At 43.6% G+C, this 14,343-nt stretch overlaps 1 protein-coding gene across 1 annotated transcript in view; it reads left to right on the top strand.

The window, feature by feature from the left end:
• The window catches only part of SLC1A4 (solute carrier family 1 member 4), a 52,931-nt gene that overhangs the window by 33,408 nt on the left and 5,180 nt on the right, over positions 1 to 14,343 (top strand). The window contains exons 4-5 of the mRNA XM_019516585.1: positions 6,055 to 6,221; positions 10,911 to 11,144. Of these exons, the coding sequence (XP_019372130.1) occupies positions 6,055 to 6,221; positions 10,911 to 11,144 (401 nt within the window). The remainder of the gene's footprint in view (positions 1 to 6,054; positions 6,222 to 10,910; positions 11,145 to 14,343) is intronic.

The raw sequence follows: 14,343 nt of genomic DNA, 5'->3' as shown, positions 1-14,343 counted from the left end.
GGGAATTGCAAAAGTGCTTATTACTGGCTGAACTCTGGTCATAATCATGTTTGAAATCCCCTCCCTATAGGCAAAGTCCTATGCAACTGAGAGCCTGTGTCCCTTGGCACACAATTAGCTTATTTTCAACAGTTAAGCCCCTGCCTTTCCATGGGATTTGGGGAGGAGGGTGCATATCAGGGATTGGTGTGGGAATTCCTTTTAAACTTATTCATTTTAAACTTTAAGATTAATATAAGAAACTGGAGCTCTGCTGCATCCTTTTAGTGATTGTGTTGCTTCGTGTGTATTAGAGGCCCTTAAAGCATTGTTGAAATTATTATGGATATCATATTATCTCATACATGCATGTCCCCAAAAAGAAAGCACACCTGGTTTTGAAAGGCAAAATACATTAAAGATTTTTTGAGAGAAATGTTTGCATAGAGCAGGGACAGAGCCTAATCTTCAGTTAACTCACCCTGCCTTTCCTGCATAACTAAGCCAAATCTTTAGCTGCTACTGAAGACCAGTCTACACTGTTGATAAACTGGATCTATGATTTTGAAAAAGGCTAAAGAGTCTGTACTAAAGAGTTTGAGCTACAGAATTAAAGTGGGTATGAATCAGAAAGATTAGCAGCAACAAGCAGACAGCAGAATTTCCCCAAGAAAGGCTGGCTTTGTTTAGTGGAACAACAAGACCAATAAAAAGGAGAGACAATTGTTAAGATCTGTAGAGTGAAGAACACTTGACTTCCTCAGCCATCTGAATAGTAATACCACAGCGGCTGCACCATGGAGCAGCAATCAAACCAGGGTGCTTCTGCCCCCAGCCAGAAAATCAGCTTCCCCACTTAATACACGTACCCCAGTTTTGGGGGCCTGATTTTGAGGAAAAGGTGTGTGTTGTGTATGGGAATTACTGCAGTGCTCTAAGGTGGCAGTCAGGGTCATGATTCCACTGTGATGGGTTCAGTAAAAGCAAGTCCATGCGCTGCAGGACTCCCTGGGTTTTGGCCATGGGTGACTGGTGCCACCTCGGTCAGGAGGGGCACATGCCTCCCTAGTGACTGGGGGGGTGTCCCCTGTGGCCGATCATGGGACAGCCAATTGCTGCAACCACTTCTGGGAGTGGCTGCAGCTGCTTCTAGGAGCGCAATGGCGCTCCACTCCCCGACTGGTGCTTGCAGGGGGGGCACTGGTGCTCTCGCCTGCCCCCCTGCCCGTCGTCTAAGCGGTGAGCGTGGCTGGTCAGGGGGTGCACCAGCGCTCTCGGGGGGTGCACATGCACCTCTGTGCACCCCCTATGCATCGCCACTGATTTTGGCTAATGTGTTACACTTTCACTGTTCCTATAGGATGGCATTAATTCAGCTCTGAAGCACCTTACTTGACACACTGCAGGTGGGCAGTGAGTGGTCAAAGATAATGTGATTTCAAAGGATTGCTTTCTCTTCTAACATGTTATCTCTGCAGGAAGTTCAGCCCTAAACTGTCATGCCACTAAAGACTTCATTCATCCCTTTCTCCTTACACTTATTCATGTACCTTTATTCACATGAACAATGGAATGACTCCTAACTTAAGCTATACAAATGAGGAGCAAAGCAAGATATTAGTGGTAATTTTCACTGTCAAGTTAAGTTCCACTGTAGGTCAAAACACTACTGAGCTGCATAGGCATGGCTTACCCATGCCTGTTACATTCAGTGATGGCCATAAAGGACATTTTGCAGTGTACTGTCAGAGCTTTGATTCTTTCTTAGCAAATTTGAATGTATCTTTTGGCAACTGAAAGTATGGAATTCTTTTCTATTTTCTTTGTTTTCTTTTTATACCTTCCACAGCTCTTATTTGATTGAACAGTGTGTAACTCTAGGACACTGTGAATTATTCCTGGTCTGACACTTAAATCTAGTTGTTATTGCCAATGACTACTTCTGAAGATTTCCCTTCCACCCATTGCTTATGGGTTTTTTTCCAATTGTTTGAACTATAGCAGGATTGATAGTTTTTAAATCTAGTGGACACTCCAAGTTCTCTAGATATGAGTGATCTAACTAAACAAGACATGGTAGCCTGTTAGTTTGCAAAACTGAATTTCAGTTTGGTTTCTTTGTGTTGTGTGTGGATGGTAACTATAATAATTTTAAGGTTGCACAAAGATAAAGTGGTTTTCAGGTAACATTTTAGGAGTGGTATCAAGGTGATACCAACATGGATTCCATGGGGACAAAGTATGAAGGTGATGCATTGCATACCGGCAAACAGTAATCTTTGTCATCAAAATATGAAATGTTTGATTTAAAACAGAGCAGTGTTTTTTCTTTTGCTCATTTATGCTCTGATATTAATTGCATTCTTGGCTTTTCCAAAGTCCACTGAACTCAATGGAAAGCTCCTCATTGGGTTGGGCACCAGATCAGGCTCTATTATTTCTTGATTATGCTTGCGGGGAGCTGAGACATCTGTGTTTCTCCAAAGCTGTGTTTGTTTTGTTGTCATCTGCTCTTATGTCCAGCCCATTTTTTGTTGTTTTACTCTTGAGTCCTGTCTGATCGCCTGCTCTCTAGGACTGGCACTGGCTTCTTGTTCCATTCGCAGTACTGCTTAACATAATGGGGCCCATGACGGATATCCGTAGATGCTCCTATAATATTGATTCTCAACCAGGGTACCATGGCCAAGTGGTAGATTTGCAGATACCTACATGTGGTTCACAAGATAAACCCAGAGATTTCAAAATAGGAATCCAGAGTGTCAGAAACACCTGTTGTAGTTTTTCTGAGGTCTTTGCAACAGAACAGTTGCTCTCTTACTTTTCTGTAGTCAAGAAATGAGTGATAGCTAAGAGCTGGAATTTTCCAAAGGATGCCTTGAGTCTGATGAGGAGTACCCTGAGTCTACAAAGATTGAGGACCACTGTTCTAAGTATAAATGATACCAATAATACTTTTAACTGAATACTTCTTGTCTACATCACATTGTGCACCTGCCACTTTCCTTAATGTTTAATTTTATGCAAATACATAACTGGCCTGAATGTCTGTAGACCCTTTCAGTGAGATAAATTGTGTTCAGTGTGCTAAACTATACCAGGCTCTTCAGAGAGATGTGAGAAACAGAGGAGGTCAATAATGTTTCAACTAAATGCATAAATTAAGACAGCGTGATAGAAGCCTTGTAGTTTAGCATGGAACAAAGCTCTCATGAAAGCCTTTCTTGTTTTGTTTCATGCCTATAATGCTGCTCTCTGTTTGGCAGTTCCTTAGAAGCAATGCACTGCTGTTAGAGTACAACAGGCATTTTAGTGAGCTGACTGGAAGGACTGGTTCTAGTAGGAATTGTGAGAGTCCAAATTTGAACTGGCCAGGAAAGGAGGGGCCCATTAGACTCCTGCTAAAAATCACTTGATTTAAACATTCAACATGATAAAGAAATCTCTAACAGAATGGGTGTAAAGTTTTGGAAAATGACTGAAAAATATGGTAGCACCATGGAATTTTGTTTGTCTTCTCATAATGCCCAGGTTAAATATACTTGGTTTACAAGAATACTTGACCATTAGAACTGATTTTGATTTTGAAAAAAATGGCATTTTCTTATGCAAACAAATTCCAGTAGAAGATTTTTGACCAATGGTGTTGACAATCCCTGTTTTTACTGCTTGCAGATCAACTCAATCCAGGATTTATGAATCAAGTTGGATTCTTTTTGATTTGTGCATCAACACTAGAAAATATGGGTTCTCCAGGAAATAATTGGAAAGTTCTTAATAATTCAGCTGCTGGTACTGCAAGGCAGACTAGAATCTCTCAGAGCAATTTTGGATCTGCATTACCAACAAAAATTAAAAATAAAAAAGCATACAGCCCCTTAATGTCCATGTGTGGATCTGGAATTTTTGTAAAGGGGCATATGAGAGCAGTGACCAGTGCTGCAGGGGGTGCTTCACCCCTGCTCCCACCTTCACTTCCCATCCTTGACAGAAAAACTATGCCACGGGAGCGGCAGCTGGGGACTTTGTCCCTGAATCAGGTAGGAATCTTCCCAACTGCTCTCTCAGCACTCCTTTGCCTTTTCCTTCCCTCCTGTTTTCCTCCTCCCCTGCCCACCACTTCTGTCCCCAGCTGCCCTGGAGTGGGGGGAGCTCCAGAGCTGCTCCTGGCCTCCTCCAGCTGGGTTGTACAAGCTTGGCCAGAGACAGCAGCAGTGGTAGCAGGCAGGTTCCCTTTCCCTGAGCCTGCTCCCAGGCTGGCAGAGAATAACAGGGAGGACTGGAAAAGGAGAAGGAACTCACCTGCTGCCACCGTGCCCCAGTTCTAGGCTGAGCCTGACTCTCTGTGCAGCCTGGTTGGAGTGGATCTGAAGCTTTTCTTATCCCAAAGCCATCTGGAGACAGCAGCAGCAGTCAGTAGGGGAGGAGGCAAATGGGAGGGGAGGGAACATGCTGCTGAGCATAGAGGGGAAGGGATGGGGGGGATTCTTACTTGCTTCTGGGACTTGGAGTTGCTGCTGCTCCCACAGTGTGGTTTAAAAGGACAGTGCAATCATACCACTGCACCCCCTCTGGATCTGCCCCTGCTGATGTCTCATACACAGACAGATAACACATGAATAAGAAAGTCCAATTGTCTAGTTACCTTTTCAACATGAGAAACTTTTAGGTCTTTACGGTGTTTGAAACTTACAGAACTAAAGGGGGCAAAATATTGATGATACTAAACCTTGGACATGCAGAAAAGCACCATATGTTGTTGTGTTTGGGGATAATATAGTCTTTTCATAGTTTATTTAATTTTGAAAGATACTATGTCCCAACATTTTTGTCCCAGGTAAATTCCCCATGCTTTAAGTTTTAAGTCCGATACTCAGGAATAAGTTAGAATAGAGTGGGCACTGATTGTGAAAGATGAGATATGAAATCTACTAATTTTTCAGTTTGAAATGCCCAGGTGCTCAATTGGTGTATTCATGAACTCTTAACAGTTTATGCTTCCTGTGTATATTTTCTTGTATGTAATTGATGTTTTAACGAATTGTGGATAACACTTTATTTCTGTTTCCAGTTGTAAAGAGGCAATTGGAAACTATCAGTTCAGCCCTACACTTTTCTCTAGGACAATAACGTAATAACTGTTTTATTGAAGTAAATTGGTGTTCTGAACTTTTGTTCAGTGTTTGTTGTACATTTTAAACTTTTATCTGAGAATATATTTATCTTTCTTGTGTTGAGCCAGCGTCTACTTCAACATTCCCAAGGCCTGAAGCTTCTCTAAATCATCTATCTAATCTGTTGCATAAGCTCATCCAAGTAAAATAAAAATTTGGGACATTTAAGCATGTACTGCCAAAGGGAAAACAGGGTTTGTCAAAATGATTCTATTTTTATTACGTCACAAGTGCAGTCAGTCGGAACCAATTTTGTTAATTCATTAAATGAGTCCTCAGCTTTTCTGGGAGAAGGAGCTGCAAAGGATCAGCAGGGTGGGCTTGTCAGCACATTGTGAACTCTTAGATGAAAATTGAGGTTAGTGTTTTATCCTCTAACTCACACCAATTAGCTGCATTATTTCTGGGAAAGTGGAGCATGTGTTTCATTTGCTGTGCTTCAGCCTGCCTCTGTTCATGGTGAAAGACACATTAAGCACCTTTTCGCTGTTTTCTACTTTTCCCTCCCTAAACACCAAATGGCTTTTCTTGTGTTTTCTTCCTGATAGAAATATTTCTCGAAAAGGTGAGGAACAATCTACAAAAAAGTACCCATAGAAAACAAATGGTCTTACATTAGTGATTTATCGAAAGAAGCAGAATAGATATGAATAACTTTTAGTGCCTCCTTCAAACTCTAATGTTATTTAGTAGCAGCAGTAGAGCTGAGTAAGTAGCTATGGCTCATACTTGCTCTTCGAGAGTACTTGAGTAGCCATGAGGTTTGTGTTCTTTCCTAAGGAGACATGATACAAACTGATTTTTGACTCATCAAATGACAAAATAAAATACATGGTTGACGTTATTTGCTCCACACCCCAATATGACATCTGAGAAACACTGTTTAATTTTTTCACCCCAGGTTCCTATTGGCAAAGAGATTGAAGGGATGAACATTCTGGGATTGGTACTTTTCGCTCTGGTTCTAGGAGTGGCTTTGAAAAAGCTCGGCCGTGAAGGGGAAGATTTGATTCGCTTTTTTAACTCATTGAATGAGGCAACTATGGTTTTGGTGTCCTGGATTATGTGGTAAGTGTAGTTGTGAATACATTACTGCTACAATGTGACTTGGTTTAGGAATGTCCATTTTCCCCCCGTCTAGCTGTGTTTTAGATACAACATTACCATCACAAATAAGGAGTTCTATGATGCTCATGTGATGAATCTTCTGTGCACATGGGCAGTAACCAGAAGGTCACTCCAATGCAGGGTAACAGCTGCTTGAAAATATCTGAATATCCTCTCAAAAATCACTGACACAGCTCGATTTTGGTTACTTAGAGAAAATAAGTCTTGATTTCTCAAAGCATCAGAAGCCCTTGGTTGTACACAATTGCATGCCTGATTTGATTCATTTTTTTTTTTAACGTGGAATACTATGACTGCTTAACCAAATTAGGAGACTGGTGTTAAAACCTGATTTGTGTGCACAGTTGCAATATTGAAATGCAAAATTCTAAAACTCGTGGTTCAGAGATGATACCTTTTATTAGAGCAACTAAGACTTTGCAAAAAAATATCAGCACATGCAGATTAGCTGCACAGTTGTGATGGCACTTCTCCATTCATCTCATTTTCTTCTGCTTATTTAAAAATTAGGCCCTAAGAAAGGCAATAGGGCTCATGAAAAACAGACCGTGTTTAAATATAACCCATTATAACTTGAGTTCTAGAGAATGTCCTGGCCAGCTGGAGCAGTGTGCTGTTACAGAACACATGGCATTAGTTGGGACAGAAGTAGGGCTGAAAACTTCAGTCCCTTTGTATAGCAGGAGATGGTAGCAATTCCTTTTTGAGTGGCAGTGGGTGAGATCACAGCTCTGGTGAAGTGAGTGGGAGCTTTGCCATTAACTTTAGTGGAAGCCAGGGTTTTACTTTAGACCTGTTTCGCCTTGGATCTCAATTCATGTAGAGAAGATCTTTTTCCTGAGTGGGAAAGGATTGTGGGAGCCGGTATTTTCAAAATGGAGATCAGCTGCTTATTGAGGTACGTGATTTTCCTAGAACCCCCTTCCATAGTCCTTCTCCCTTTCCTGCTGGGTATTTGTGTTTTCTGAGTCTGAACCTCTGATAATGGCTTTCTTTAGAGTTTCACAATCTGGGGTACAATTTCCCCTGAGGGTATACACTGAACTTCTACAGGGTATGTGAAAGGAAGGGATGTGAGAGCAGAAGAAGAAAGAGAAAATATAAATGGAGGAAAAGGGGAAAAAAATTAAAAGCAAAGAACAGCTTTCCAGTTTAGATAGTGTGGCTTAATGATATAAAGTGTTACCTTTTTATCATCCATAACACAGGATTGTAGGGGTATACAACAGAGTTTAACCAATTAATGAGGGGAACACCACCCAAAAGCGTTTGAGACTCACTGGTTTGCTTTGCCTCTTGCTATAGGCTTAACCAGTGGGGCCTTATTTTTATTCATTTCCCCAACCTCCAGCCACTTCTGCTAAGAGAACATACAGAGCAGTAGCACATCCATTTCACTGCAGCACTTGCCCTTAGAATCTAAGGTCCTTGCTATGGCATGAGGGAGACATAATACTCCAAATACTGGTGATTTTTTTTTTAAATGTTTTTGTGGTTACAATACAAGATTAATGGGACATGGCCAACACAGATTTGACCTGACATTTTACAAAGGATCAGCTCAACTCTAAGAGGTTCTAAGGATCTAGTTGAAATATTTTTTTTTTGTTTTTTTTTTTTAAATGTTTTTGTGGTTACAATACAAGATTAATGGGACATGGCCAACACAGATTTGACCTGACATTTTACAAAGGATCAGCTCAACTCTAAGAGGTTCTAAGGATCTAGTTGAAATTTTTTTTTTTTTTTACAATTGCTATACAATAATTATTACCATGTAGGAGTTGCAATTTTGAACACTGCAATTTTAAAGACTCTGAAGGAAAGTGAAAGCAATCCAATTTTATTTTCATTGTCTGAGCTAAAGCAAAACAAAAGGTAAAAGAACAGTAGAAAGAATAAAGAGAAGTTTTAAAAATAAAAAAAAATCTAAGGGTTTATAATTGGCATGGGAAATAGAAGATGACTGTTTTAAGTATGATTTTTCAAGATGACACTGTGCGCGTCTACATGTTCATTTAGTTAGTACTTGCTTAATGAAATTCTAACAAAATGCACAGTAACTACAGTTACTATGCAGTAGCACCAGCGCACGGGGTTTTTTGTGACGCTTACTGTGCAGTAACTTAACATGGCGCATATTAGCATGTTTTTCAGCAACACACTACTGCATAGTGTTATTAGGCTACTGCGCAGTATGCGTCTCATGTAGATGCGCCCACTGTTTGTCAGAGAATGGATAGCACAAAGCAAACAAATGGTAATAGATTTCCATGTCTGAAAAGTTTTGCAGAGTGAAAACCAGATTCTGAGATCCCTGTGTTGGTAGACTAGCATGTTTTATGCCAGGGCTAATGGAATCAGCATTGGAGACCCAGTGCCAGACCTACCAATCATTACTGGGGCTGATTAGGACTGAATGCTTGTGGAAGAATCACGAGGCATTAAGCCATGTCATATTCTTCTTTAAATCAAGCAGCGCTTAACCCACAGCATCCTATTCTAAGTGTCAGAAGTGCTGTGGAGAAGACAGAACTGGGGGTTCAAGCAGGGCAAACAGGGAACACAAAACAGAGTTTGGGTCTTATTCTTGGTCCAGCTGAGCAGCAGCAGCTTCTCCCAGAGTTGCTCCAAGAAGTCTTTCAATTGAGGCTTCCCCCACCCCCATTAAGTTATATATATGCCTCTTCACAGGTGCATTTTTCCCTCAAGCTTTCAGCTTTTACACTTGCTTTTTTTTCCTCAAGGCGTGGAAAGGATTTGACAAGACGTGTGACCTTGTACATACAGACCTTTACATTAGTTACTGTCAGAAGGGATTTACATTTAAAAGTCTCAAAGCTGCTTAAGGCTTTCACTTTTGAGTGTAATTCCTGGGATATCAAACTCTGATAGGTAGGGCTTCTCATACCCCACTCATTACAAAGCTAACACTCCAAGTTAATCAGTCAGTGTGTAATCCTTCGCTTTGTGGATTACTGGACTGCCTTGGTGCCTGGCACAACAGTATATAGTAATTCTCTCTCCTCCTCTTTCCTTCTCTAATACTGTGTTCTCTTGTGTCCTCAGAACCACTCAAATCCTTCTGGCTTTCCAAGTGGTGGTTAGGGAAGGGCAAAATCATGCTTACACCATAAGAACCTGCTTGTCTCTTCATCCTCATCCAAGAACCAAGCCCTGTGGGTTATGGGCAGCCAACCAAAAGGCCATCCCAAGCCTAACAGCCCGTCAGACTCGTGGCTCAGGCCCACTAGTGTCTGTAGCTAGTGGCACACGAGAGTGATGTGGCCACCATCTGATTTACCACTTTTGATTCTTCAGCCTGAATGACTGGAGACTTGTGGAGAGCTGAGGCAACCTCCAGCACAAGTCTGGAGTGAGGCTCAAATTCATGCTCAAACTGAGCGGCCTCACAAGGAGAGGAGCTGCCACTGAGTGAAGTAGGATACACATGAAGAATGATGGCAAGTGAAGAGCTTTTAGGATTGGATATGTTTTCAAGCTGTCGGAGGCTTGGCCAAGCCTCCTCAAGTTTAGTTATGCCCAGAGGCAATCGGGGAGATAAAAACATCCTTTAGTTCCTTTGCTCAGTATCTGCTAAGCACACAAGGAGATCCTCCTTCTTCCTTCCCAATGGAAGGTCCCTGTGAGTGCTGTCTTGCTGCACTGTATGTATTGGAGGCAGGGTCAACTCTACAAGAGCTAAACTCAGGTCAGTTGCTGCAGCTGGAGATGAGGTTTGGACCTACCCGCAGAGCTTCTCCCTTTGTTTCTGACAAAGGAGGCCCCAGGGCATACCTGGCCTCCGAAGAATTTGGGTGTCTACAGAGAGAAGAGGCGGGGCCAGCCTTTTGGCTTGAGTGCAAATCAAGAAGCTTGAGGTCTGTAGACAGATTGCTGAGCTAAATGCTTTCTATGTGCACCCCAGCACTCATTAGCAGCCTCTGACTGAATTCCCTGCCATTGTGGCTGACGCAGCTCTTTCTGTCCCGTGGTGAATGGGCTGGCATGCACGTGTCGCTCACTTTGTTCAACAGACTTCATCAAGCTGCTGCCATCAGTCTCAGCTTGTTGGCAGCTTTCCTTCAGCACCCTCCTCCTCTGTCACCACCCCCTCCTTCTTCCCAGCTCTAGATGTGGCACTGCTCCCTGGTACCTTCCCAGCTCCAGCCTTCCCTGGAGAGACCGTGCCCCTTCTTAGAATTGGGCATTTGCCTGGCATCCTTCCTGAGGGAATAAATCTCCACATTGCAGTCTCCTTTTACACTCTCCCCTATCAGCATGCTGTCTCCCTGACAGCTTTGGCCAGTCCACACCCGGCCTGGCTGCCTTTCCCCAAGGCACAGGCCTCCTTGAATGTCTTTTTCCACCTGCAGGCCAAAAACAGCTTATCCAGCTTGACAATATCCCTTCCAGCAACCAAGAGGTACCCTATTAGTTTCACAGGAGCATGTAGGGCACAGGGCCCTGGGTATTCATTGGTTCTGCGGTGGTGGTATTTCAGCAACAGGGCAAAGCTGGGTTGCTGGGAGATACTTATGAACAGGAAGAATTGGTCCCTAAACAGAAATGTTGTGTGTCTTTTTGAGGCTGGTCTCTCATGTTTCTTCCTGCTTTGTCTTTACACAGGTATGTGCCTATTGGCATCATGTTCCTTGTCGGGAGCAAGATTGTGGAAATGGAAGATATAACACTTCTGGTGACCAGCTTGGGGAAGTACATTTTTGCCTCGATTCTGGGTCACGTCATCCATGGAGGAATCATTTTGCCACTTATTTATTTTGTATTCACACGCAAAAATCCTTACAGCTTTCTCTTAGGACTTATAATGCCATTTGCAACAGCCTTTGCCACTTGCTCCAGGTGAGCTATTCTGCTTCTTTCTCATACGCAGCCACTGTAAACTAGTTACATTCCATATTTTAATATTTCATATTTTAATTTTATTTAGACCCACATATTGTCTTTGGGTTTGCATAGGATAGTACCTGGGCATACAATTCCTCCCCTGCAAAGTCAGTTGGACACTGTGGATGCCTACAGATGTACTCATTCGCATTCAAATGAGAACGTGTCGGAGCAGATTCGGTTCATCGAGTCTGTTCCGCATTCTAATTAGAACACTCTAGCGTCACATTACCCGCATGTGTATTAAGCCCCATGTGTTTCAAAATGGCTGCGGAGTCACTTTATCTAAACCTTGCTGAATGAGCTTTAGGGTTACCATATTTCCAGTTCCAAAAAAGAGGACACCTGTTGGGCCCCACCCCCCAAATGTCCTTCACTTCCAAGCTGAAGCCCCCCCTGCTCCCCCCAGCCCTACCAGAGGGGGCTGCCAGCTGCCCCATCCTGCCTGGGCTGAAACGCAGTGGCTGTGGCGACTCTGACTTGTGTGAGTGGTGGCGGAGTGAGTCTGGCCTCAGCATGGGCTGGAGGGACGAGGAGTGGTGGCCTGTGGAAACCCTGTTCTGCAATGGGGCTCCTGCACTGTGCCAGACAGCCTGGCCACAACCCCCCTAGGCAGCATCTCCCAGGTGCCTGCCCCTGTGACCATGAGCACCAGCCACTGATGCCACTAGCCCAGCCATGCAGTTCCCTACTGCCCCTGAAGGGCCCGCCCCTTCCCCTTCCCCTTGCCGTGTTCCCCCACTAGAGGGGCAGGCACTTCCCCCCTGGCCCTGTGCCCTTTCACAGCCCTAACACCTGGACAGCATCCCTCAGCACTGGCAGGCACCTGCCCTCCTCACACACCCTGGCCCACCAACTCTTCTCTCCCCGACAGTCTCCAAGCTCTGGCCCTGCAATCCCTACATCCAGCTGCTAAGGCTGCTCCCACCACTGTGCCAAGCTGCATGCTGGACACGTGTATGTGCATGTGCAGACACATGTGGTGCCCCCTGCCTCCAGTTGCCCTCCCCCTGCTCCCACCAGTGGAGCAAAGCAATATTCTGGACACTTTTTCAGATTTAAAAAAAAAACCCGGCAGGACGGAGGTTGGAGGACACAAAAAGGACATGTTCTGGAAAACCTAGACATATGGTAACCCTCGCTTTAGATAAAGCATGCCACAGCCATTTTGAAATGTGCATGGAGCTTAATGCGTGTGACAATGAGCTGCTTTAATTTAATTAGAGTGGCTGTCCAGGAACCACTCTAATTAAAACAGCCTTCTCCCATGCCAGAGCATGTGTATAGGCAGCCCATGTGGAGTAATTTTATGTCCAGGTGTAATTTTTTTCTGGAGCTTTTTGTCAGCAGCAATATATTCCATGTACCTCAACAAAAGGCTTTGATGCACCATCCCTTCCTTTTGACTCGTATGGACCTTGGGTTCCAGGGGTGCACGTGCTTCAGCAAATGGATGCAAGACTAAGAAGGTGTTTGTTTGTTTTCCCATGTAGAAAAAAAAAAAGTACTTTACTGATCCTAGCCAAAGAACATGGCAACCTTGTTTTGCTAACAAGCTGTACTTCAGCTGGAAATAGTTAAACTTGGCTACTAGAAATAAGTAGGGACCTACCAAACTCATGGGCCCTGGCGACCAATTACACTGCTGTAACGTGGCCAGGGCCCCCGATTTCATGGCTGTATGATGGCCGGGGCTGCCATTTTGAAGAGGGAGCAAAGCAGGGCCTCTGATTGGCTGAGGGGCACTGCAAGTCCCACTTCTCCCAGGCATTGACTGAAAGCTGTAGCCCTAACTAGAGCTGCCTGGCTTGTTACTTCATTAATTATCACCCTCCTCAAGGGGGGGGAGGGTAATAATTACTGAGTAAACAAACAGTTTAATAGTGGCGATTTAAACAGTTCCCTACCCAAATAAAGTGTAAAGCTAGCTAGCTATCTGGCTAAAATAAAGCAGTACTTTTCCCTGCTCCCCCACCACTCCTCTTCTGGAGACCAGAGACATGAGCTTTCCAGCCTCTCCCTCTGCTCACCACCACCCTCCCCACACCCTCTTCAGGAGACAGGCACTTTGCCTTTATTTTCTCGTTGCTTCTTTCGCTATTCCCTAGCCCTTCTAGGAGAAAGCTCTTTGCTGGCTTTTTAAACATGGTGGATTCCCTGCGCTTTTTCATGGGGAACCAGCTATTTCATGATCATGAGAGACTGCCAATTACAGGATTTCCATTAAATTGTGTATTTGGTAGGTCTCCAGAAATAAAATCCTGACATGGCTATTGGGACAGCATAGTGCTGACTGGGAAACACTTGGGGTGATGGAACAACAAAAGAAGTCTTCTTCACCTGCCCTTCAGTTGTAAGAGGGGTAATACAGGTGTCCAAACTGTGAAGATGAGGAAACCCTGGTTCAGGGCTGTTTTAGTGTTCCACTTAAGGTCCATCTCTCAGTAGGGAACTGGATTATCAGCTGGTGTCAACTGATGCGGTTCTGTTACCTTCAATGGCTTAGGCCAGTTTATATGAGTTATGGGTCTAGCCCCATAATGTTTTATTCCTGATGACCCACAACTGTTTGACCAGCAAGTCTGTTATCCATACCTTTCTTCCCACTGCGAAAACTACTGCAGGAACTTCAGATCAGGACCCATGACAGCTGGTGCTATGTTAGTGCAGGTTTGTTGTGATAAGAGCAGAACGTGTATTGAATGAGGATGTTGTCTGGATTCAATTAAAAACTAAACCGAGGGTTTGCAAAGAAATATAAGTAATTTGTTGAGGCTGCTGCTACAGCACTTTGAGGCAGGAAAGCTTGAGTTTTAGATTGAAAGTCCATAAAATATACATATTTTCTTCTTTTATAAAAATCAAGAGACATGTTAATTCAGATAAATGCATCACTGTTCTATTTCATGCACATTTGTATTTATTTTCAAACTACAGTAACACCCAAGCAAGATTGAAACTCCATTTGGTCATGCACTAGACAAAGTTCTTACTCTAAAAGCTTCTAATCTAAATATACAAGCAGTACCATAGCAAAGGAGGGGTGAGTGGGGTGACCCCCGCCAGGCACTGAATCAAAAGGGCATCAATAGGCACTGCCCAGCCAAGGTGGGTTGTGGGACAAAGCTGCGAGGGGCTTGTTTGGGGTGGGGAA

Source organism: Gavialis gangeticus, unplaced genomic scaffold (genome assembly GCF_001723915.1).
Source record: "Gavialis gangeticus isolate Ggan-Ray unplaced genomic scaffold, GavGan_comp1, whole genome shotgun sequence".
NCBI lineage: Eukaryota > Metazoa > Chordata > Crocodylia > Gavialidae > Gavialis > Gavialis gangeticus.
Note: the sequence above shows the minus strand (reverse complement) of the source record. Positions and strands in the feature narration are given on the sequence as shown.